This window comes from Hippocampus guttulatus, chromosome 9 (genome assembly GCF_054856545.1).
Source record: "Hippocampus guttulatus isolate MCC_2025c chromosome 9, RoL_Hgut_1.0, whole genome shotgun sequence".
NCBI classification, from domain to species: Eukaryota; Metazoa; Chordata; class Actinopteri; order Syngnathiformes; family Syngnathidae; genus Hippocampus; species Hippocampus guttulatus.
This window is the reverse complement of record NC_141269.1, coordinates 18,395,765-18,420,559: the sequence shown is the minus strand read 5'-3', so window position 1 is coordinate 18,420,559 and position 24,795 is coordinate 18,395,765. Positions and strand designations below refer to the sequence as shown.

Sequence of the window (24,795 nt, the reverse complement as noted above, 5' to 3'; positions counted from 1 at the left end):
GTCCACCGCGCCACCCACGTTGTATTCATTCAACCTTATGACAAGAGTCACAGTTCTCGTCTTCATGTTTATCTTTTTTCCTACGATCCAGGAACGTCCGTCTTGTGTTCTGTTTTTAAAGGAATGCTTACAAGATTTTTAAGTTGTACTCACTGAATAATTTCCATGTTCGGTCAATGCAGAACTGTCCGTTCAGAATCAATACATGATTGAGTTAAGACTATGGTGTGTTACGAGTGCTGGGTCTCATCAACAACAACGATGAGACGATCTACAGGAGTGAGGTGAACAGGCTGGCCTTGTGGGGCAAGGACAACAATCTCCACCTGAATGTGGAAAAAAATGAAGGAGATTGTTGTGGACTTCAGAAGAACGCACACCCAGCAAGCTCCGCTGACCATCGACGGTGCCGCAGTGGATAGGGTGCGTAGCACCAAGTTCCTTGGTGTGCACATCTCTGAAGATCTGACCTGGAGCCTAAATGCTACCTCACTGGTCAAAAAAGCCCACCAGCGCCTGTACTTCCTCTGCAAACTGAGGAGAGCAAGAGCCCCGCCCCCCATGATGCAGACATTTTATACAGGTACCATTGAGAGCATCTTGACCAGCTGCATCACTGTGTGGTACGGCGCTTGCACCATGTCCTGCCAAAAGAGTCTGCAGCGCGTTGTGAGAGCAGCTGAGAAGATCATTGGTGTCTCTCTTCCGCCACACGCGGACATTTACAACTCTCGTCTGACCCGCCAAGCCACCCAGATCGCAGGTGACCCCACCCACCCATCTCACAGCCTCTTCGACCTGCTGCCCATCGGGGAGGAGACTGTGATGTCTCTGTGCTAAAACCACCAGGCTCAAGAACAGTTTATTCCACCAGGCGGTCAGGAGACTAAACTCCCTCCATGTTCTGCCTCCCCCCACCGACAACCCCTGCCTCCTGTCACAATCGGTGTCCGCCCCCCCAGCATCTGACGTCCGATTATTGCACTTAAAATAAGTCACGACCCACAATAATCACAAGTGCCCTTGATTGTCGTTTTTTATTTATTTTATTTAACATATTTATATAATTATGTAATTTTATGTAAATTGTAAATTTTAGCTGTGTGTGTACAATGCACTACATGTTTGCACTGTGGTTGAGAGAGGAAAGTAATTTCATCTGTGCTGTATGTTACACATAGAGCATATTTGACAATAAAAGTTGACTTGACGATTTTCTCTGTATGAATATAGACCAACTTATTAAAATAAGTTGGCAATTGATTGTACATGTACAATGTACAGCAAACTCATTTTCTATGCATAGAAATCCCTTTATTTTAAGCTTTACCGACTAACCCGATGAGCCATTTTTTTGAGAGTGGATCGTCTATTGCTGTAAGGAATACCTGCACACGACCTGCCTTGGCATAGAAGAACTTCACAACACAGCAACCAAGAATCATATTGTTTATTCAACCAAATTTCCTGTCAAATTACAGCCAAGTAGTGGCAGCTGCTGTTGCCGGATTGTTAGCTATTTTACCGACCTTGAACTGATATACCGGTAAACTTTACAGTGGCTGGACTCTGAGCCCCTTCCGGATGGCCGAGTGTCACAGATCTTATCCATCCATCTGTTATGTAAATATTAAAATTCGTTTTTACAGTGCAGTTCTTCATAATCGCAAATTATTCAGTATCTGTTGTGTTTGTATGTGCGAAATTCCGGATAAAGGCTTTATTTTGTACCTCGTTAGATTTTGCAAGTGAAACAAATGTGACTGAGTGAGTTGGCATTAGGGGGAAATTTTATCTTCTATCCAGTGCTTAACATGAATGAAAACACCTTTGTGCTTCCTGTGAGCGTTATTATGTTACAGTATATGGTGTACTATGCTACAAAATATTTAATGGTCTCTTGATTGTTAAGCCATTTTTCAATGCGCATACAAATACGGTATTTCATTTTCTGGAACAAATACATTTATGTTACATGCCAATAAATGTTCCGTACAGCAAAAATAAATGTAGCTGTGTTCACTGAGAAATGGCTGAAAAGCATACTCGGGTGGTCTGCTCAGTTGTGTTGAACACTAATTCTACAAAACTGTCCTCAGATCTAAATGATCCTTGACTGACAATGTGTTAACTTTCATCAGATTGTTCATTGCTATGCGACTTATTGAGCTAATGAATGTTCTTCATCAAGCTGGCAAACTGCTCCTCCTGAAAGAAAAAAAAAGTCATAAAAAAAGGCAACATCAGCTCACTTGAATTGCGTCAAAATTATGGTGCAATACCCAATAAAGTGATACATATATATATTAGAGCTGTCAGTTTGTGCATTTTTATTGGCATTAATTTAAATGAATTTTAACGGGATTCATTTTTTTCTCGCGAGATTAACGCGGCACACGTCACAGCGGATGTTACGTTGCTCTATAAATAAACCAAAAACAAAACAACATGCACGCTGCAGAAGTCCACGCCCATGCCTGTTTTGCCTGCCACGGCAGCGGAGACACCGAAAACGGATACTTAAAGAGTTTATGAATGGAAAGTTTACTTTTAAAAAGTTGCCAGATAGTTCCACTGACAAGACCAAAGTTACCTGGATGTTTTGCAGTCGTAAACTGAGCTATCATCATAGCACGTCTAGTCTGAATACCACATAATGGCCAAGCACACAGCTGATGTGAGTACTCCGCCCCCTCGTCTAAGACAGACAGCTGTGGATCATTTCAAAGTGTAGAAAATGGATAACACGACGAAGAACAAATTTGCTGAAGCCATAGCTAAATGTATGGCTACTGCATGCAAGCCTGTGAACATTGTCCACAGCTCGACTCAAGCTGAAATTATTCGCATTGCATCTAACGACTCCACTACGGATTGCCAGCGAGAGCCTCTATTAGCTGTGTACAGAGATTGTACGTAGCGGAGAAGACACTGTTTCGGGAGAGAAATAAGAGACTAGGTTGATGAGCTTCTGGTGAATCAAGAGCAGGTAGCCTGTCGAATACGATGTATGCCACTGACGCGATTGTTACTTGTTTGGAACTATTTTGTGTGGAAGGTTACAGTGTTCCGTGGCCATATAAATAAAGCGGGTGGAGCTTCTCTGTGTTAGTCTGACAGTGACGGTGCGCTGAGGCACGTCAAGAGTTCAGCGGTGCAGTGGTAGCGACCTAGCTGAAAATAAAACGTCTCCGGTGTTGTCATCTAACCAAGTATAGTCATCCGAAATGATGTCTACACGAAACCGTAGAGAGACTTCTGAGCAAGAAGGACCAACAGAATCAACATAGCCTGACTGCTGTGTTCAAAGCAAACTTGAGAAAAACGAAGTATGCAACCGTGGCTTAAGTCCACTATAGGCTGAGTACTAGTTTACCTTAGATGTGCACATTATAATGTTATATTGCTCTGTTTTGATTCCATAAAAAGAGCTGTTAAAGCAGCTGTTGTGTGACAAAATATTTTTTTCACCGTTGTTGATGGACAGTAATATTGTGTGAGAGATTATGTGTGAATAACTGCTCCAAGTGAAAAATGTTCATGTAAAATTGAAAATCGAAATTGTTATTTCAGAAAATATTTGCATTTTGCACATAGAAAACTGATGCATGATTCCATGTTGATGAGAGCATTAAAATGGGGAAAAATAGGACAAAAAAATATAAAAGGAAATTCAGAAACCATAAAAAATGCGTGAGTAATCACGATAAATTTTTAGTTCATTTGAGTTAATTATGATAGTTGCGTTTTTAATTAGATTAAATATTTTAATCGTTTGACAGCTCTTATATATGTATATATATATATATATATATATATATATACCTGTATATATATATATATATATATACTGAATATACAGGTATATATGTGTGTGTATATACAGTATATATATATATATATATATATATATATATATATATATATATATATATATATATACAGTATATGTGTGGAGAGAGAATGTGATTCATTGATGATTTTAAAATGTAACAATTCAATTCGATTTGGGTTTTACACACACACACACACACACACACACACACACACACACACACACACACACACACGCTCACCCTATTTTCTAGTGTCTTACCAGTATGTTCATCCGTTCAGCTGCTGCAACTGCGACATTCAGCTTGCGCTCATCATCCTCTCTCTCCTCCTCAATCACACCCAACCTTATCAAAGGCACAGACAGCCACATAGGAATTGGATACTTACTATGTGATATTAAAGCCATTTTTGTCAACAGTATTGCGCACATGCAGTTACCACACGGCCAACCAACTTGTTGCGTGTAGTGTAATGATGACTAATTCCAAGCAACTGTTGTACGCTGTTTTCTGATTTCTACCTGAAGGTGGCGCTAGCAAGCTGCTCCTCTCGCACAGCCAGCAGATTCCGGACCTCATTCATTTCCGCCTGCAGTATTGCATTCTGGTCTTGAGTTTGGTTAATGAAGTCCTCCAGTCGCTTTGCCATTTCCAGCTCACGCTCAGTCACTTGGTCCATTCCCAGGCGAAGCTCTGACAATTCTTGGGCATGCTGGTTCATGGATCGCAAAGACAATCTGATATACATCACTGGGAATCCATAAATAGTTGTCTTATTCATATGACAGCTTTCTGAGGCAGGTATGACATACCCTGTCGATTAAGCTGAGTTCCTCCTGCCCAGACTGGTTCTCTCTGGGCTCCCTGTTTTGTATGTCTTTAATCCAGGGAACTGGTGCACATGGTTTGATCGCTTCACTCTGATCAAGAAAAAAGAATTCACACAGTGAAAAGTCTCATTTTCAGCCTGTGCAGTCTCCAGAGTGGACCCTGCGTAAATAAGATGTCATCCACTCCAGCTCGGGATAATCTGTATGGAAAATGGATAGATCGAACTTATACTACCCATTTGGGGCTCATTCGCTCTTTTAATATGTGAGGAGTGGGGTCTTTGACTTGATGCATGGGTAAAGTGAGAAGAGACGACTTCTGTTGTGATTTGGTGCGACAAATAAAATTAAATTGAACTGGAGACTCAATTAGGCGTTCATGTATTTTATAATTAATACAGAGCAGCAATTAAATGGTGTAGTCGTAAACATATTATTTTGGGGAGTAATATATTGATAATGAGTGCCTGACTTCCTATTCCTCCTGTCTCTTTGTCAAGGAGCATGGAACCACCAGTCGATGGTTTGCCATTCGAACCGCTTCTAATGGAGACAAATGACCTTTGCCTTGCAAACATGTGATTTGAACATGGAAAAAACGAATCTAAGCAATGTCCGCAGTGCAGTAATTGGAATTTTTACGTCAGCCAGTCAGAAAAAGTTCTGTGATTTTCCACATATGTAGCCTATCTAAGTGGTTGTTGCACATTGTTTTTCACATCAACACACCACTGATATGCTCAACATATAAACAACAGGATGTAATATTATGAACAGGTTAGGTGACCTCACTCTTCTATATTTTTTGCACTCACTGTTTTTGGCGATGAGATGAGGGGCTGGTTTGTTTCCAAATCGTGTTCATGGTTAGTTGTGGGAAGAGCTTCAGAACTTGTCTGCCTCTTCAGTTTTTTTTCAGGACGTCTGTGTGGAACACTTTGAGTTCTGGTGACTGGCTTCCTCCTCCAAGCTTTGACATCTCTGTGAAATAAATACACATAAGTGCCACTCTTTAATTATTTCGGATTTAGAACTGACAAAATTGAATTGATCATATTCACCCATCATGTGATGTGTGCACACAAGATGGGCTGCGGACTGGTAACGGAATGTGTTTTGCCAGCTAAGTCATTAAGATACTGAATATTTTTCTCTGCTAACTTATTCTTTATTCGGAGGTTGCACATCATTGAAACTGTCAACAGCAATGTTCCAAAGTAGATGATTAGTAGAAAACAAAACAAAACACTGCAGCTACACCGGAGGGGTGAAAAGTTCTTGTAGCATTAGGGGGGTGCTCTTTGTAACATCTTGTTAGAGGAATCTATGAGCAAAATCGTACCATGTTTAAAGTTTCATTTAATTTGGGCACATCTAAACGTTTGGGTGCGTATCCAGCACCCCCAAATGCCTGTACACAAAGGCGCCAGCCGGAGGGCTGTTGAAGTCCACAATTAGCACGTCAATGCAGGTGGGCGATCACAGGGGAGAGGGCGAAACTCGGTCACAAAAGGGGAATGAATAATTCGGGAACAGCGGTTGAACAACAAAAGACGAGTTGAGAACACCCGTCGCGCCCAGGCGACATTGGCCATCCGCAAAGTCTGCAACATGTCAATTCGATGTAGACCAGACAGAAAAGGCGCCAACGTACTGGTGGTTCAAAGTTTAAAAACAGGTAACCAATCATTACAGAGGGGCTGGACCGGGGGTGCGGCATGCAAACATCGGGGGCAGTGTTTTTCTTGTATTTTGCATATGTTACAATAAAATGTCGAACTCGCGGAGCAACTAAACCGTCGTTCGCTCTCAGAGATCCGCTTCCACCGATATTGAAGACAATTTTCCTGTGTGCCGAGTCATTTCTTAACTTTGTCCGAGAAAAACTCTGACACATCTGCACTGTGAGCGAGTGATGCAATGTTGTGAACTTTGTATCGGTTCAATTTCTGATACATAACTTGTTTCCGAAAACTCAGAAAACATTGCTGTCAGATTTTGGAATTCGATGCATACATAAAGCGCACCGGATTTTTAGGCGCACGGACGATTTATGAGAAAATTCAAGATTTTTAGGTGCGCCTTATGGTGTCGAAAATACGGTCCATGCTGAAGGATCTTTGTAGATGAATGAAGAGATCCAGCAGCAGAAAAAAAGGTCTTAAAGTGGATTGTGGATCACATACCCTTCTCTTGGGCTGTTGGAGTCCTGAGGAAGCTGCTGGAGGGATGATTGGTGAGGGCTAAATTTGCTCAAGTCTTTTGGAGGAATGTACATTGGCTTGGATTGTTTCCTCGGGCTGTGAGAAAGAAGGTACTTTTACGAGAGTATGACAACAACAAATGATAGATCTTAGAGTAAACATACTTGTTAATTGTGATTTGATGCATCTCAGGGCCCAGTGACTCTGTTATCTGGTTCAGAATCCAAGGCAGAGGCTGCAATTTTTCAATTGTTTCCTAAAGAATATCAAAGCCCTGTGTCAGTGTATGTGTGGAAATGAAATACATACAGCTGTAAAAGCACACACAGACCAACACCCAGAAGAAAGTCACCCGGTAAAAGGGCATAAAGACAAGTCACAGGTGTGTTCGCAATTTAAGGACTTGCTCGTCGCCAAAATCACAACTAAAATACAATAGACTACAGTCAAATTGAATGAGAGGGATCCCATTTCATATAGCGACAATAAAGTAATCATTGTGTTGATAAACGGAGAAAAAGGGTATTTTAGAAATGTATGATGTCAACTTGTTGGTATCTGTTTATTTGTTGGATTACCCATTATAGTCAAGTCAACCCTATTGAGGGAGCACTTAAACCCTTTCATAGACAGTGGTCACGACAGTGGACAGCTTATCATGTTATCGGGTGACAAAGTGCATGAAAGGGTTAAAACAACCACCGCTGTATTCAAAGTGCAGTACATAGGGCAATATAAGTCTAACAGCTATAAATTAATAAGGAAGACAGTAGAAAGCACAAAAACAGTAAAAGTAAAAATCAAGTATCATGCTGAGTCAAAGGCCAAAGAATAAAAATGAGTTGTAGGACAAGGTTTCAAGATGGGTAGCGAGGGGGCTTGCCGAACATTCAGCGGGAGGTCATTCCAAAGAGAGGGACCAGCATCGGAAAAGGCTCAATCCCCTCTGAGCCTCCGCTTAGTTCTTTAGTTCTTGGTACCTCAAACTGTGTCTGGTCCGCAGACCTGAGGCACTCGGCAGGTGCGGAGGAGCTCAGGGAGGTAAGTTGGGGTGAGGCCATTTGAAGATTTGAAAACAAATAATAGGATCTCAAAAAGAACTCAAAAAAATTATAGGGAACCACTGAAGGGATACCAAGTCTTCACTCTCTTATTAAAATGGCATTTCGATTTTGTGAAGGGCGGCCCGGTAGTCCAGTGGTTAGCACGTCGACTTCACAGTGCAGAGGTACCGGGTTCGATTCCAGCTCCGGCCTCCCTGTGTGGAGTTTGCATGTTCTCCCTGGGCCTGCGTGAGTTTTCTCCGGGTACTCCGGTTTCCTCCCACATTCCAAAAACATGCACGGCAGGCTGATTGAACGCTCTAAATTGTCCCTAGGTGTGAATGTAAGCGTGGATTGTTGTTCGTCTCTGTGTGCCCTGCGATTGGCTGGCAACCGATTCAGGGTGTCCCCCGCCTACTGCCCGAAGACGGCTGGGATAGGCTCCAGCACCCCCCGCGACCCTAGTGAGGATCAAGCGGTTCGGAAAATGGATGGATGGATGGATGGATTTTGTGAAGACCAAGTTAACTGTATCGATACGAGATGGGACAACAGTGACATCGCAGCAAAGCGCACATCACTTCAAAATGTATACTTTGTAAAAGATCAAGAAGAAAACTGATCAGGGAGGCAGTAAAGACGTCGACAGAAAAATTAAAAAGAATTTCTGGCAAGTACTGCCTGAGATCTCTATGTAACAAAGTTCACCCATATTCTTCATAAACAGTTACTAGGCTGTGCACAGAGCCTCAACAAGGGATTTAGGGCTCTGGTCGAAAAAAAAAAATCTTACTTAGGGCTCCACACCGAGGCTGGAAATGAACCCTTTCATGCAACAATAATGACAGCCTGTAACCTCTGACACCATGATAAGCTGTCCACTGTAGTAACCACGTTCCCTGAAAGGGTTAAAAATACTCTTTCCAAGGGCTCTTGTGAGTCATCAGCAAACATTAGAAATAAACATTAGAAATGTTTTAGCCACCCCGCCCAACTTATTGTGGCCTTGGCCCTGCAAAGGCTTGTCACTGTTACAGGACATTTATAACACACCGCTTCCAAGGAAGTCCACAAACATCATTTAAGGTCACCACACCCAGCCACGGGACACGCTGTTGACACCTGGCAGATGCTAGTGTGTCATCCATGGCGGTAATTTATATCTACAGGCCATCGTATTGACGCGCTACTGTGCAAATGTCTTTTCATCAAAATTCAAGAAGGGAAAAAGAATTGGTCACCTTGCATTTTAGTTCATCAAAATGGAAACTTTCCTGACTAACTTAGCGCTGTCACCTCTTGTCACTTATTCAATGAAGAATTTTCCTACTCTGTTGAAATCTGCCTATCTGGACTTCATCTCTTTTTGTTTGCATGGATGTACCTTATTTCTAGATTTATTTACTATTTACGGTCCTTTATCTTGTGCCTTGATGTTCAGTACACAAGCCTAATTGACTGTGTTTGGGAATTTATCAGATCTCGTTGCACCTCACTGAGCGTTCCTTCGTACCTGATCCCTCAGACAGATGATGTCAACCAGCAGGGCATGGAGCACGGCCAGTCGCAGAGGTAGATCCACATAGCCATCAAAAGAGCTCATTGGGATCTCAGCATACGGAGTGGATATTGTTTGGAGAAAGCCCCTCATTCTCTCCCAATGCTGCTGTAAGAATTCATTCATAAACAGCATGTACTCCTCTTTTTCTCCAAATCTGCAGTAGAACAAGAGAGGCGTGAATTAAAAGAGAAGTGTTTTTCTCTTGTTTTAAAGATCAGCATTAAGATTTTTGTCTTGAGGGCTTATTGAAAGTTCTGCATGATTCGACTGGCATTGGAAATAAAGCTGCTCACAGTGTGAAGTTCGCCAAGTTCTGGATGACTTTAGCCGTTAGGGTGAGTGTGCGCAGGGTGTTTGGCTCTGGGTATGCTTGTGTCAAACCAAAAAGAGACGGACTGAGGACAGCGGGACACAAGAAGCGAAGGAAGAGGGAAGCAGAGATGAGACGTTGACCAATCTCTGGTCTTCCTTGGTCTTCGCACAGAACCGCCCAACTTGAGAAAATCTTGTTCAGCTCTTCAGGAAAGTATCTAAAGACATCCAAATATTTCTTGAAGTTGATAAGTGCGATTAAGACCCCAATTTTTTTTCACCCCCGTGAGCTTCACTATCTTACCCATGGAGGTCAAAAATTTTCCGCACCACTTTCTCACACACTTCCCTCAAGTTCCTCTGGTTGTTTAATAGTTCAGCGGCATGGCATTTGCGGGGATCGACTTCGCAGTTGTTCCCCATCACATAGAGACGTATGATGAGGTCCCCTAAAATCATTGAGCAAGAGGGCTGTGATGAAAGTATTTGTAATTAAGGGAAAGCAGTTTCATCTAACAGAAAGTATATTTACCGAGTGTGTCAATAAGGTATTTTTGTCCAACCAGCTTCATATATTCATCGATGGCTTTAGTGGCAATCGTGTTCTCTCTGAAGATGAGAGCCTCCTTCTCTCCACGACGTTCGAGCTCGGCGGTGCCCAAATCAACAAGAAACTCCTGAAACATTCAATTTTATGTGAATATATTATACAAATTCAATGATCTTGTGTTTAAGCGCTGATCTTCTTCATGTTCCCTCTGATGAGGTAAGTGCACTGTATGATTGCTTTTCCTCTGTAATTGAAAGGTCGAGCCAATATGAAGGTTTGAAAGAAATCATCTGTTCAATGGACAGAGTATGGTCGACTAGATCTTGAATCCATCCATCCATTTTCTGATCCTCACAAGGGTCGCACACATCTATTATGCCATTCGAGCTTCTATCACAGATGGCTCGAGTTGACCAGTGCGAGGAGGAAACTCCCAAAAAAAACCCCATTGAAAACAGGATTTGCATTATAGGACTTGATTGTTTTGATTCTTCTTTTATTTTTTTTGTATTAATTGTTTAACGTTGGGTGTGTGTATGATTGCACCTTTTAAAAATGTAAACTCCTTTGTGAGTTCTCTCAAAAATAAATGATTCTTCTGTATTTTTTTTACTCTTGTATATACTGTGAATGATGTTGGAAATGTAGGTACAATTAATTAATGAATGTTTTATGATGATGGAGCAGATTATTTCCATTTTCATTTGAAAAATTAATCTAAAAGTAAAAAGTAGGGGAGGTCGACCAGACTCCCCCAACCGGTTGTGTTGGACCTTTGAGATTTCTCTGTGTACAAGCTTTCCACATGTTTTTACCTTTGCTTTGCCAATACTCTGCAGCACATGCACAAGCGCCCCAGCCAGCTCCTCCTTTTCTTTCACATTCAGAAGTGGTTCCAAGCTTTTGCACATTTCCACATAATGCACAGTCACATATTCGGCAAACTCCTTGTATTTCTCCATCGGTAGAACCTGTAGATTCTGGAAACGGGCCTTGATGCGGAGAGAAGCCTGTGGCCCTAGATTCTCTTTGCTGCAACCTACTCCTGAGAGCTTGTAAGGAATGATGGGATACCACTTTTCCTGATACTTTCTCCCTCGGATGTCAGCTAAGTGTATGTTTACACTCCCGAGTGGATGCAGACTGAACTCATCTCGGGAATGGCGCTTTTTCTTGGGGTCTTCTTCGCGGAAGAGGTGCAGGGTGATTTGGGAGATGCAGGGAAGATTGTCAAGTTCAAAGAACTCTCCCCAGAATAAGTGACATCCCTCTGGAACACCCGCGCTGCCGCCCAGGCTTCCTGAAGAGCCAGTCGAGCTTTCCCCAGCCAGGATGGAACGACTGGACACCTTTCCAACAGGGCGCGTGGTGGTACGGGCAAACAGAGTCCCATCCAAGTGTACCTCGCAGTAATAACGCCGTTTGGGAGGCAGATCCTTTGCTTCCTTCACCCACAGATTTAGGGAGTTCTCTGTGCGCTCAATGTTATCCTGTAAACAGTTTTACAGGATGTAAAGTATATATCAACATTTTCTTTGATGATTAGTGTCTTAAATTGGATTGTCTCGGTCCAAAAAGTTCACCTTATTGGGCTGGGCAGCCCTTCTCAGGTCTTCGATCCAACGGTCCCGCTCTGCGGCTGAGGAACAGCCAAAGCAGTGTGTGTTCTCCAAGTTTATGACCTATAGGTGCAATGCATACATAAAGGATATACACTGAAAGTGACTGTATTTCATTTTCATTTAACTACAGTACAACAATTTTGATGCTCATTTTCAAGGTTTGCCAGTGAACTCAAGACAGATGTAGTACGCTTCTTCACATGTGGCATCGATCTGACAGCATAAAACACAGACCGCCTACCTCAGGCCAATGTGCCCTGAATGATTTTAACCTGTTGGTTTAAGGTAAAACTATGTTGGGTTATTTTTAAAACAAAGGGGGTGGGGCTTGCCAACCAACATTTTACAGTCGAAATGAAGAATGCATGGGTTGGAGATACTGTACCTCAAAACAGTACTTCTCCCCTAAAATGGAGCTGTGGACTGGCCTGACCACAATACTTGGATCTGCACTTAGATCCAGACTTCCAACAGGGCTCACTGGAATTGAGACAGACTCCTTGGATCCATAGTGCCTTAAATAAATAGAATGAAAAGGATACGTTTCATAAGGTTTTATGGACCGTGACTCAGACATTAATATTGGGCAACGTAATGTAGGATACATTACGTTGCCCAATTTGCATGTTTGCAGTTTGCATGTTCTCCCCGGGCCTGTGTGGGTTTTCTCCTGGTACTCCGGTTTCCTCCCACATTCCAAAAACATGCATGGCAGGCTGATTGAACACTCCAAATTGTCCCTAGGTGTGAGTGTGAGCGCGGCTGGTTGTTCGTCTGTGTGTGCCCTGCGATTGGCTGGCAACCGGTTCAGGGTGTCCCCCGCCTACTGCCTGAAGACAGCTGGGATAGGCTCCAGCACCCCTCGCGACCTTTGTGAGGATAAAGCGGATCGGAAGATGGATGGATTTATTTGTAGTTATTGGATGCCATAGATTTTCTTATCATTTGTCGTCTTTTTTTCAGCTCATCTGTTGTCTGTATTAGTCATGGAAATATGAGTGAGGTACATAAAAATGTCCTGTTGCCAGCAGTCTGAAGCACGGAATTAGTGTGACATCCCCTCACACTTAAAATAGCATTAATTTTCTTCTTCTTCAACTGAATGGAGCACGAATGGATGCCATTGCCAATGCTTATCACTCCCATATTAATCAACACTGACAAATGACCAGTGATGCCTTTGAAGAATCTTGAAAATATTTTACCCAACACAGTCTATCAATTCATCAATTTACAAGAACATTTACATACAAAAAAGATGATTGTTATATTAGAAATACGATACGGAAAAAGTGAGAATTGTGCCAACCTTGTTTTTTTTTCCTTCATTGGCCCTAATCCTCTTCCGTAGATTGTCATATGATAAAATAAGTCAATGAATTGGATTTCATTTGAGTGTGTGTGTGTGTGTGTGCGCGCGCGCGTGTGTGTGTGTGTGTGTGTGTGTGTGCGTGTGTATTTATCACACACACAATTATGAATGGCGCAAAGGCGCAAGCCAGGATGTGGTCTAAAATTAGCATTATAAATTTACCTGCTTCCTTTGTTTAGACCCATGTGGTTCAGTTGAGTGTTGCTATTTCTCTTGGCCTTGTTCTCAAGACGTCGCTTAATCAGTGCCTTCAGGGTGAAATGTAATATTTAAAATGCATTTGAAATAATTGACGATTATGTTTGATGTGTGCGACACTCACCCGGACACCGCCATCTTCTTTCTTCGGTCGAGGGCCCATGTGGTCAGGAGTACATTCTAAAAGGTACACATGCCAGAGAAAAGAATATACCAGCATATCACTTATTGTTATTTCAATAACTATATTATGATTATTATCATTATTATTTTAATGTGCTTGTTTGAAAGCGCTCCAAAATGTCTATGGTCACTCCTGCTGTAAATTAACACGATGACTCAATTGTGCATTTCCACTGGAGTCAGATTGGCATTATAAACATTTGACAGAACAGGATGTGGTTTTAAGCAGAGGTGGCAAAAGGACTCACACACTGTATTTCAGTAGAAGGGAAGATACTTAAAAAAAAATGATAGCACACAACAGACATCGATTCTATTCATTTAGTTAAGGAAAAATACAAAAGAACGCACCCTGAAATGTATTTAAGGACAAAAAGAAAATACTGTCAGTTATATACACTTATGTTTTCATAACTTGGCACCATGTGAAAAATATTTCCCCGCATACAAAATAGTTGCCCTCTTTTATTAGCTTTCATACTGCTTGCATGGAGAGAAAAAAAACAAGTTAACTATCATTGGCTCAAGCTTAAATGCCATCAAAAATATATCCTGTTATCTGTTTTTAAATATGGGGAGAAAAGGTCAAAAGTCAAGCAATATTCAGATGGCCGAAAAATCTGAAAAGGTTTGCTTCTACACTACACTCTCAGTCTTGCCACTTACCCAACGCCCCACCACAGACAATCCATCGTTTGAAACCCATCATTTAGTACAAATGGTCTTGTTTCAATCAATATGTCCCCATGTACAAATCCCTCTTCTTTTTGCAGAGTCCAATGTTGATCTAGAACCAGCCAACTCAGCTATCATCAAAAAGCACTGCTAACTCTATGTACCCTCTGATCTTGAATGGGGACTATGCCTCCTGCTTTCACTGGGCCAGAAGAACATCTAGCGATGCTATCTTCCACCCCCCTTAACCCCCCCCCCCCCCCAAAAAAAAGAGGAAGCAATTTGACATTCATACTCGGATAAACATTGTGCTATTTCCTCTGAGGATGTCTGCGGGAATCAAACATCTCCTTGAGCTGATGTCAGTACGGGTAGCGCTTCTGTTTTTGAGGCAAGTGAGGATGGAAACGGTCACCCTGTTTGAAAATTGAATGATTCCTTGATTGACCTGCGTCGATGTCCACAAGATTCTGCATGCTGAGATTGGACAGGCAGCTGTTAACACGGTTTCGGGTCCACATTGTTGGCTGGGGACAGAGGCAAAAACCTTTTTGCAACTGAAAAGAAGATTGTTTGTGTGTGTGTGTGTGTGTGTGTGTCTGGGTGTGTCTGGGTGTGTGAAGGTTACTTCTTCCTCGGTACAGATGAGAATCTGTCCATCTTGAAGAACACAGTTGCTAATGTTCCATAAGGTAACCTCCGGGGATTGCGTCCACTGGTGTTTCTGGAGTTCTGTGGACACAGCTTCGTGCTCACCTTCACCCAAACACAGTCAGCAGACAAGCAAGCATAGAGTTAACCAAAATGCGTTGTTGCAACTCTAAACCTTTCCTTTATTCGGTTTAGAAAACACAGGATACAGATTATGAATCTTTTCTAAACCGGCAAGAACTGGACCACAATTACATGCGCATGCCGAGCCTCTGTTTGTTTTCTATTTGGGTTTTGTACCCATTTCCCCATCACCCTTGGCCACTCCCATTTGAAAAGTAGAAAGTGATGCTATCTGTCTGTACAAGATATACAGAGCTGCCACACTTCCTGTGAATTTTCCACAGTGTCCATTTCCACCAAAATCTGTCCGAGGTTTGAAGCATAGCAATGCAGCAGAATATATTTTAGAGCCAAATGAAATCCATCAACAATCCGTATGACTTTGAATCAACCTGTTTTCTTGGCATGACAGGAAACGCCTCCTCAAAATTTTCTTCTGGGCAGACATTTCGTTTCATTCTTTTCATTGCAGTCATGGCCCGTTTTACACTTTTTTTTTTGCTACTTTCTTGTATCCTTTTTTGACCAAAGGCCATGAATAGTTTAAGGTTTTTTCTGCAGTTTTAGTGTGTGTGTGTGTGTGTGTGTGTGTGTGTGTGTGTGTGTGTGTGTGTGTGTGTGTGTGTGTCTGTTTGGAATTATTTAGCTTTTATTGTACATGTGGATACACTTAATGTTCTGACTTTTTACATGGTTGTCTCCATGCATCCAATAATACAATAAATTACTAGAAATCATCACCCTCCATTCCTGTATGTGTTGAAATGATGAATGAAAACACATGAAAGCACAAAGCTGACACTGCAGGGGTGCCCATTACGTCGATTCTGATCGACCGGTAGATCTAGGACTGGTCCCAAGTCGATCGCGAGGGGCGTAGAGGAAAAAAAAAGCAACAAACATTTGTATGTCTCTGTGCATGTTAGTCATAATTTTTTGCGTGAATGCACACTGCACCCTAATCATCCTCTCAGTCTTACTTTCACAAAAAGTATTGAACAAAGAAAAGAAAATAAAGCAGCTCATCTTTAACCGACGGTGACGCGTGAACTGCGTCACCGGAAGTTGTTAGTGCTCAGCAGTCTGTAATTGCAGCTTGTGATTTGAGCTCTTGCGCTGTATCTTTTATCCATCCATCCATCCATCCATCTTCTACCGCTTATCCGGGGCCGGGTCGCGGGGGCAACAGCTTTAGCAGGGAAGCCCAGACTTCCCTCTCCCTAGCTACTTCTTCCAGCTCTCCCCGGGGGATCCTGAGGCGTTCCCAGGCCAGCTGGGTGACATAGTCACTCCAGCGTGTCCTGGGTCTTCCTCTGGGTCTCCTCCCGGTGAGACATGCCCGGAACACCTCACCAGGGAGGCGTTCAGGAGGCATCCGAATCAGATGCCCAAGCCACCTCATCTGGCTCCTCTCGATGTGGAGGAGAAGCGGCTCGACTCTGAGCCCCTCCCGGATGACCGAGCTTCTCACCTTATCTCTAAGGGAGAGCCCGGACACCCTGCGGAGAAAACTCATTTCGGCCGCTTGTATCCGGGATCTCGTTCTTTCGGTCACGACCCATAGCTCGTGACCAGAGATGAGGGTTGGAACGTAGATCGACCGGTAAATTGAGAGCTTCACCCTTTGGCTCAGCTCCTTCTTCACCACGACAGACCGATACAACGTCCGCATCACAGCAGACGCTGCACCGATCCGCCTGTCGATCTCTCGCTCCCTCCTGCCCTCACTCGTGAACAAGACCCCAAGATACTTAAACTCCTCCACTTGGGGCAAGATCTCTCCCCCGACCCGGAGGGGGCACTCCACCCTTTTCCGACTGAGGACCATGGTTTCAGATTTGGAGGTGCTGATTTTCATCCCAACCGCTTCACACTCGGCTGCGAAACGCTCCAGTGAGAGTTGGAGAGCCCCGTTTGAAGGAGCCAACAGCACCACATCATCTGCAAAAAGCAGGGATGCAATACTGAGGCCACCAAAACGGACGCCCTCAACGCTTCGGCTGCGCCTAGAAATTCTGTCCATAAAGATTATGAACAGAATCGGCGACAAAGGGCAGCCTTGGCGGAGTCCTACCCTCATTGGAAACGATTCCGACTTACTGCCGGCAATGTGAACCAAACTCTGACATCGGTGGTATAGTGACCGAATAGCCCGTATCAGGGGGTTCGGTACCCCATACCCACGAAGCACCCCCCACAGAACTCCCCGAGGGACACGGTCAAACGCCTTCTCCAAGTCCACAAAACACATGTAGACTGGTTGGGCGAATTCCCACATACCCTCGAGGACCCTGCTAAGGGTGTAGAGCTGGTCCACTGTTCCACGGCCGGGACGAAAACCACACTGCTCCTCCTCAATCTGAGGCTCGACTTCCTGACGGACCCTCCTCTCCAGCACCCCTGAATAGACCTTACCAGGGAGGCTGAGGAGTGTGATCCCTCTGTAGTTGGAACACACCCTCCGGTCCCCCTTTTTAAAAAGAGGGACTACCACCCCGGTCTGCCAATCCAGAGGCACTCTCCCCGTTGACCACGCGATGTTGCAGAGGCGTGTCAACCAGGACAGCCCCACAACATCCAGAGCCTTGAGGAACTCCGGGCGGATCTCATCCACCCCTGGGGCCCTGCCACCGAGGAGCTTTTTAACCACATCGGTGACTTCAACCACAGAGATAGGAGAGCCCACCTCAGGGTCCTCAGACTCTGCTTCCTCCAAGGAAGACGTGTTGGTGGAGTTGAGGAGGTCTTCGAAGTACTCTGCCCACCGGTTCACAACGTCCCGAGTCGAAGTCAGCAGTGCCCCATCCCCACTGTACACAGTGTTAGTGGTGCACTGCTTCCCCCTCCTGAGACGTCGGATGGTGGACCAGAATTTCCTCGAAGCCGTCCGGAAGTCGGCTTCCATGGCCTCACCGAACTCTTCCCACGCTCGGGTTTTTGCCTCGGCGACCACCGAAGCTGCGTTCCGCTTGGCCAGTCGATACCCGTCAGCTGCCTCTGGGGTCCCACAGGCCATAAAGGCTCGATAGGACTCCTTCTTCAGCTTGACGGCATCCCTTACTGCTGGTGTCCACCAGCGAGTACGAGGGTTGCCGCCACGACAGGCACCAACCACCTTACGGCCACAACTCAGATTGGCCGCCTCAACAATAGAGGCACGGAACATGGTCCACTTGGACTCAATGTCCCCCGTCTCCCCCGGAACATGGGAAAAGCTCTGTCGGAGGTGGGAGTTGAAACTCCTTCTGACAGGGGATTCCGCCAGACGCTCCCAACAAACCCTCACAATACGTTTGGGTCTGCCAGGAGGGACCGGCATCTTCCCCCACCATCGGAGCCTACTCACCACCAGGTGGTGATCAGTTGACAGCTCCGCCCCTCTCTTCACCCGAGTGTCCAAAACATGCGGCCGCAAATCCGATGATACAACCACAAGGTCGATCATCGAACTACGGCCCAGGGTGTCCTGGTGCCAAGTGCACATATGGACACCCTTATGTTTGAACAAGGTGTTCGTTATGGACAGTCCGTGACGAGCACAGAAGTCCAATAACAAAACACCACTCGAGTTCTGATCGGGGGGGCCGTTCCTCCCAATCACGCCCCCCAGCAGGAGTACTCTCCAGCACACCCTCCAAGAACTCCAAAAAGGGTGGGTACGCTGAGCTGCAGTTTGGTGCATATGCACAAACAACAGTCAGGACCCGTCCCCCCACCCAAAGGCGGAGGGAGGCAACCCTCTCGTCTACCGGTGTGAACCCCAATGTACAGGCACTGAGCCGGGGGGCAATGAGCATGCCCACACCTGCTCTGCGCCTCTCACCATGAGCAACTCCAGAGTGGAAGAGAGTCCAACCCCTCTCGAGAGAACTAGTACCAGAACCCAGGCTGTGTGTGGAGGCAAGTCCGACTATATCCAGTCGGAACTTCTCTACCTCACACACCAGCTCGGGCTCCTTCCCTGCCAGAGAGGTGACATTCCATGTCCCAAGAGCTAGCTTCTGCAGCCGAGGATCGGACCGCCAGGGTCCCCGCCTTTGGCTGCCGCCCAGCTCGCATTGCACCCGACCCCTTTGACCCCTCCCACGGGTGGTGAGACCATGAGAAGGGGGACCCACGTTGCCTCTTCGGGCTGAGCCCGGCCGGGCCCCATGGGTGTAGGCCCGGCCACCAGGCGCTCGCCAACGAGCCCCACCTCCAGGCCTGGCTCCAGAGGGGGGCCCCGGTGACCCGCGTCCGGGCAAGGGAAACTGAGTGCCATCGATTTTATCTATCATAAGGGGCTTTGTGAGCCGTGCTTTGTCTGGTCCCTCACCTAGGACCTGTTTGACATGGGTGACCCTGCCAGGGGCATAAAGCCCCAGACAACTTAGCTCCTAGGATCATTGGGACACACAAACCCCTCCACCACGGTAAGGTGACGGCTCACGGAGAATGTATCTTTTATCATTATTATTATTCTCATTCAGAGTTTGCTTCGTGTACAATTCACCGAGGGCACGGGCAAAGAATAGGAATCTAAAGGGCCGAGGGAAGCATTTTAAAACGGTACGCGCGAGCTACGATAGTTAATAGGCTGCTTAAGTGCGTCGCATGCCTCAGCGTCAGGCTATTGCTCATCATGGCATGCGCGTGGACATGCGTGCGTATGCGCACATGCGCAGTCACGGGTTGATCACGGGAGATTGGTTGATCGAAAAGTAGATCTTCGGTTGAAAAAGTTTGGCTTACAGTAATAGTAACTAATTTACATACAACTTGCTAGAATGAAACATCACATTTATCATTATGTAAACTAGGAGTCACCAAATTTTTGGTCAGCGAGAGCGACTTCTTGGCCTCTGATTAATGTAAAGGGATACCAGTTTGATACACACTTCAGAAATAACACATTTGCTCAAATTACCCTTTTATGTTGTTCATAATTATTCAGTCATTCATTCATCGTGCGAACCGCTTTACCCTCACTAGGGTCGCGGGGGGTGCTGGAGCCTATCCCAGCTGTCTTTGGGCAGTAGGCAGGGGACACCCCGAATTGGTTGCCAGCCAATCGCAGGGCACACAGAGACAAACAACCATGCACGCCCACACCCACACCTAGGGACAAGTTAGAGTGACCAATCAGCCTGCCATGCATGTTTTTGGAATGTGGGAGGAAACCGGAGTACCCAGTGAAAACCCACGCAGGCCCGGGGAGAACATGCAAATTCCACACAGGGAGGCCGGAGCTGGAATTGAACCCGGTACCTCTGCACTGTGAAGTCGACGTGCTAACCACTGGACTACCGGGCCGCCCTTGTTAATAATGAATGATTAATATTAATTTATGTTGAAGACACTGTTCATACTGATTTCGCACGATCGTAAGGAAACATCATTATCAATGTGCAACATTTTTTCCCCCCTAAATCTCTGGAAGTGTTTCAATTTTCAAATGATCACTTCTACGACATTCCTAGAAAAATCACAATGTGTTATCAGCTGATGAGCTCTTGGTAGAATAGGCCTGCATGCTCCTCATGTGGCCCTACCTGGTGCCCGCCGGCACCTCGTTGGTGTCCCCGGTTTCAAATAATGACACACACTGAAACGTCTCACCTGGTAACAATGTAGGGGTGCTGTTCCGACTGTGCAGTTTGGGCCTTTTGAGCTTCTGAGACACAGACCTCCAGTACTTTTTGAAGCGGGCCCCTCCTCCTCCTTGCTCGGGGTCCGAAGTGGCTTCTGCAGCAGAGGATGACGACGGTTCTCCTTGTGGTGCACCGGTAGAGTTGGAGGACTGGGTCAGAGTGGTAAAAAGCGACACGGGAGGCAAAGAAAGGGCTCTTCGGAAGGGATTCTTTCCCGTTGAGTTCATCTTGGTTGCTTTGTCATCCTCACTCAGTGTCTTACGCCACAATTGCATCTTGTTCCATTTGTTGCCCTTTTGAATCCTCTCATTTGTAGTTGCGGCAGAGGCAGCTCCGTCTCCCGTCATCTCTTGAAGCGATTCATTTGAGGCGGTTTGCCATTTGTATGTGTTGAGAGGGTCGGTGGACATAGCTGCTTGCCCCTCCTGATGATCTGCAGGAGGATTTGTCTTCTTCTCTGATGATCCATGTTCTGGTGGAGGTAGATGAGCTGCAGGCTCCACTTCTTTTTGCTCGGTGCCCATTTTAATGATCAAGCTGTTCGTGACATTAGTATCTCTTTTCCGTGGGTGCATGAAACAAAATCACGATTGAAAATTGTGCATCTGACTTACCTTAAGCTTGGATGTATTCGTGTACAATGAATGAGATGAGGAGCCACTGGTTCTCTCTGCATCATTTCATCATTTCCTGTTTCCAGTCGACACAACATGAAACCCTCCTTAAGGTCTGCCTGTGGTCGCTTTGGTGCTGTACTCAATTACTTAGTTCCTCACTCTTTTTTTTGCCAAATAACTTAACACAGGACACTTTTCACATTCTGTTTTAGTTTTTTTCCTCTTTGGATGCAGTATGAGCCATTGGGATTTATGTTTTGCATATATTGATTTGGTTCAAAATAAAAGCTCAATGGGCAAACAATAAATTGTGTGATGTGTAGGTGCCAGTATCTTGCCTAAAATAAAGCTTCATAGTCGGTTAAGCTTTGTGAGACAAATTGACATGTTCTTGATGAAACATCAATGAACATCTAAGTGTTAATCAATGTATTGATCAATGAATATACAACATCTTACCATCCTCCATGTTCTCTTTATGAGGTAAAGGCTTAAAATCTTCAGATATAATAATACATGTTGAATCGATATCAAGTACCGGGCTACTGATGATTTCTATCTTTTGATCAATATTTAATAACGCTGCACATGAGCATTCTGGTAATGCACAAGGGTAATGGTGGCATCTGATCTGCTTGGGGTGTATATTGACTGTTGAGATTAGTTTCCTGCCAAGCGAGGCCACACTTCCTCCACAATGGTTTCACAGATACTAAAAACCACTTCCTGTGTTCACACTGCTCTCTGCATGCCCATATTTCATATGAATAATAATTAGTTTTTAAAAAATGTCATACTTTCAATATATATTGATGATCTTCCTGAAGAATTAAAACATTTATTCATTCGTAATGATTGACTGATGTCGCAGTCAATCATTTAATCCGTTTGCTTTACAGTTTGTCCTCATTGTGGTCGCAGGATATTCTCATTGTGCAAAAGTAAAAATATTCGAACATACAAATATTTGATAGGAGTACAAATTTAATATGATAAAAACTTTTTTGATAATTGGGCTCTCACATGCACTACAGAAAGGGAGAAGGGTCCATGATCTATTACTTTAACCAGCCATCAGAGGGTTACCAATCTTGTGAAGCAGGGTTTTAAAGTTGCCGCTGTAGCAACCACAATAATGGGACACTGCGTATTGATTAGACTCATAGCCGTACTGTGTTGATTGCGTAGTAGACATATTGTCTACTTAAAAAATGTATCTGGATTCAGATTATTTCGTGCAACCGCTTGACGAAATAAAATTGAGTAAATTCAACACACCATATTTTTCAAAGTAAATTAAGACAAAATTAATTATTGACCTTTGACAAGACATGCTATATAAATCCGTGCTCACACTCACACCTAGGGATGCACTAACCAGTCGACCCTCGGCTGCCAGTGCTACTCTTACTACGACTAATAATAATAATAATAATAGGCGGTATGGTAGGCAACTGGTTAGCACGTCTGCCTCACAGTGCAGAGGTGCAGGGTTCGATTCCGCTCCGGCCTTCCTGTGTGGAGTTCGCATGTTCTCCTTGTGCCTGCGTGGGTTTTTTCCAGGTACTCCGGTTTCCTCCCACTTTCCAAAAGCATGCATGGCAGGTTGATGAAACACTCTAAATCAGGGGTCACCAATGTGGTAGCCCATGAGGACCACACCAATAGCCCGCCAGTGCTAGGATTGTGATTTGCTAGTAGAAATTATGATTTAAAAATGCAAACACTGGCAGTATTGTGAGACATCTTTAAGATGATCAGAGCCTGAAAATTAAAATCATTAAGTATGAAAAATAACACATTTTAATATTTTTAAATGTAATTTGTACAAATGTTACTTCAGACGTGTATCGATTTGGTAGCCCTTCACACAATCAGTATACATGAAGTAGCTCTCACTCTCAAAAAGTTTGGTGACCCCTGCTCTAAATTGTCACTTGGTGTGATTGTGAGCAGTGTACCCTGCCTACTCCCTAAAGAGATCTGGGATAGGCTCCAGCATGCCCGCGAGAGGATCAACGGTTTAGAAAACAGATGCAGTATAGTGTACATAGTGTGTTTCTCCACTAAATGGCAGAAGAAAGTGTTCAAGTCAATAGATCCAAAATTCTCACTTCAACAAGTACTGTATGTTTGTGAGTGAACTGAGATGAGATCATCATTATTTCTATGTACTTCAAGGATGGGCAACTGGCGGCATTTGGTCCACCACACTGAGTGGTCCCTTGATTAATTGTGCAAAAAACCCCCCCCATTTTTGGATCATTTTTCTTCCATATAAAACCTCAAACAAATTTCAAGAAACACTGAAAAACATTTAAAATATGTTTTCTACGAAAAAATACCGGTGCAAATATGTGCATCCACAGGTGCCAAACTGCGAAAATGCACTTCAGGGGTCGACTGTAGTTTTAAGTTAATATATCACCAATCACCACTAGATGGCAGACAAGTCTTAGTTGCGCTCACACTGTCTTGTACTTTCCCATACAGTACTACAAGGTGGGTAGGCCAATAATTTAGGGATATATGAAGGACAAACAAAGTACCGAAATATTAAAATTTTGAATGAGTTGATTTGGTGAAAAAAATGTACAAAATGAATTTTTAGTTAATGTTCTTTACTTGTTCGGCCGTTTTGTACTATTTCCCACATCCCATCAATGTTGTCCCTGTTCCCCCCAGCTGGAAGCAGAATCAGCTCAGGCCCTGGCTGGCCCCGGAGACAGAGGCGAAGTCCACATGGCTAGAGGACTTTTTTGTTGAACCCTCAGGGTGAGTGGTTCTATCAAGGGGAGGGCAGAGTAATATCTGTTTATTGTTATTTGTGTGAGGACGGGACAAGGTGAGTCGGGGTCGACGTCAGTGAGAGGGGCCTAGCCAGGTTAGCGGAAGATTGGCTCGGGCAGCCAGTTTGAGTGTGGAGCGTGTATTGTGACCATCAGCAACTTGATTGTGAATGTGTTGCTATTTTGTTTATTAAAAAGTGAACCGATTGCATCAGCGACCACACAGAAGGGTATTACAATACTGTACGTATTTGTATAAGTCATCACTGTATACATCACCGTCAAACTGTCAATAATATTGTACTTGAAGCCTATCTATGCATTTGGGAGTCCTGTTTAGGAATGGCTAATATGAGTTGGCAGTTGGTGCACAAAATTAATGTTATAATTTTCCAAGTGCATAGATGGAATTTATGGACAGTTTATAATTTTGGTCACAATTTTATTTCGTAATTGTAACTACATACCAAATCTACACACACATCACTTTATTTAAGCAAGACAATATGCGTTTTCTAAATTCATTAAAAATGACAAGTCGATGTAAGTTGCATTGGCCCTCTAAAATATTCCAGTTCCTCATGTGATCCTTTTGCAAA

General features: G+C 44.2%; 1 protein-coding gene across 1 annotated transcript; it reads right to left on the bottom strand.

Annotated features, from left to right (window-relative positions):
* Positions 1-1,435: 1,435 nt before the first annotated feature.
* On the bottom strand, positions 1,436-21,963 carry rasal3 (RAS protein activator like 3). The gene is made up of 21 exons (XM_086119125.1): positions 21,867-21,963; positions 21,405-21,480; positions 20,759-21,327; positions 15,015-15,142; positions 14,802-14,913; positions 13,653-13,708; positions 13,493-13,578; positions 12,344-12,473; positions 11,920-12,018; positions 11,152-11,826; positions 10,319-10,463; positions 10,091-10,235; positions 9,768-10,004; positions 9,427-9,628; positions 7,035-7,126; positions 6,853-6,966; positions 5,482-5,647; positions 4,649-4,756; positions 4,358-4,548; positions 4,097-4,181; positions 1,436-2,208 (listed from the first exon to the last, which is right to left on the bottom strand). Exons 1-21 carry the CDS (start codon positions 21,874-21,876, stop codon positions 2,170-2,172), a joined length of 3,465 nt encoding a protein of 1,154 aa, XP_085975251.1. The 5' UTR covers positions 21,877-21,963; the 3' UTR covers positions 1,436-2,169.
* Between the last annotated feature and the right edge of the window lie 2,832 nt (positions 21,964-24,795).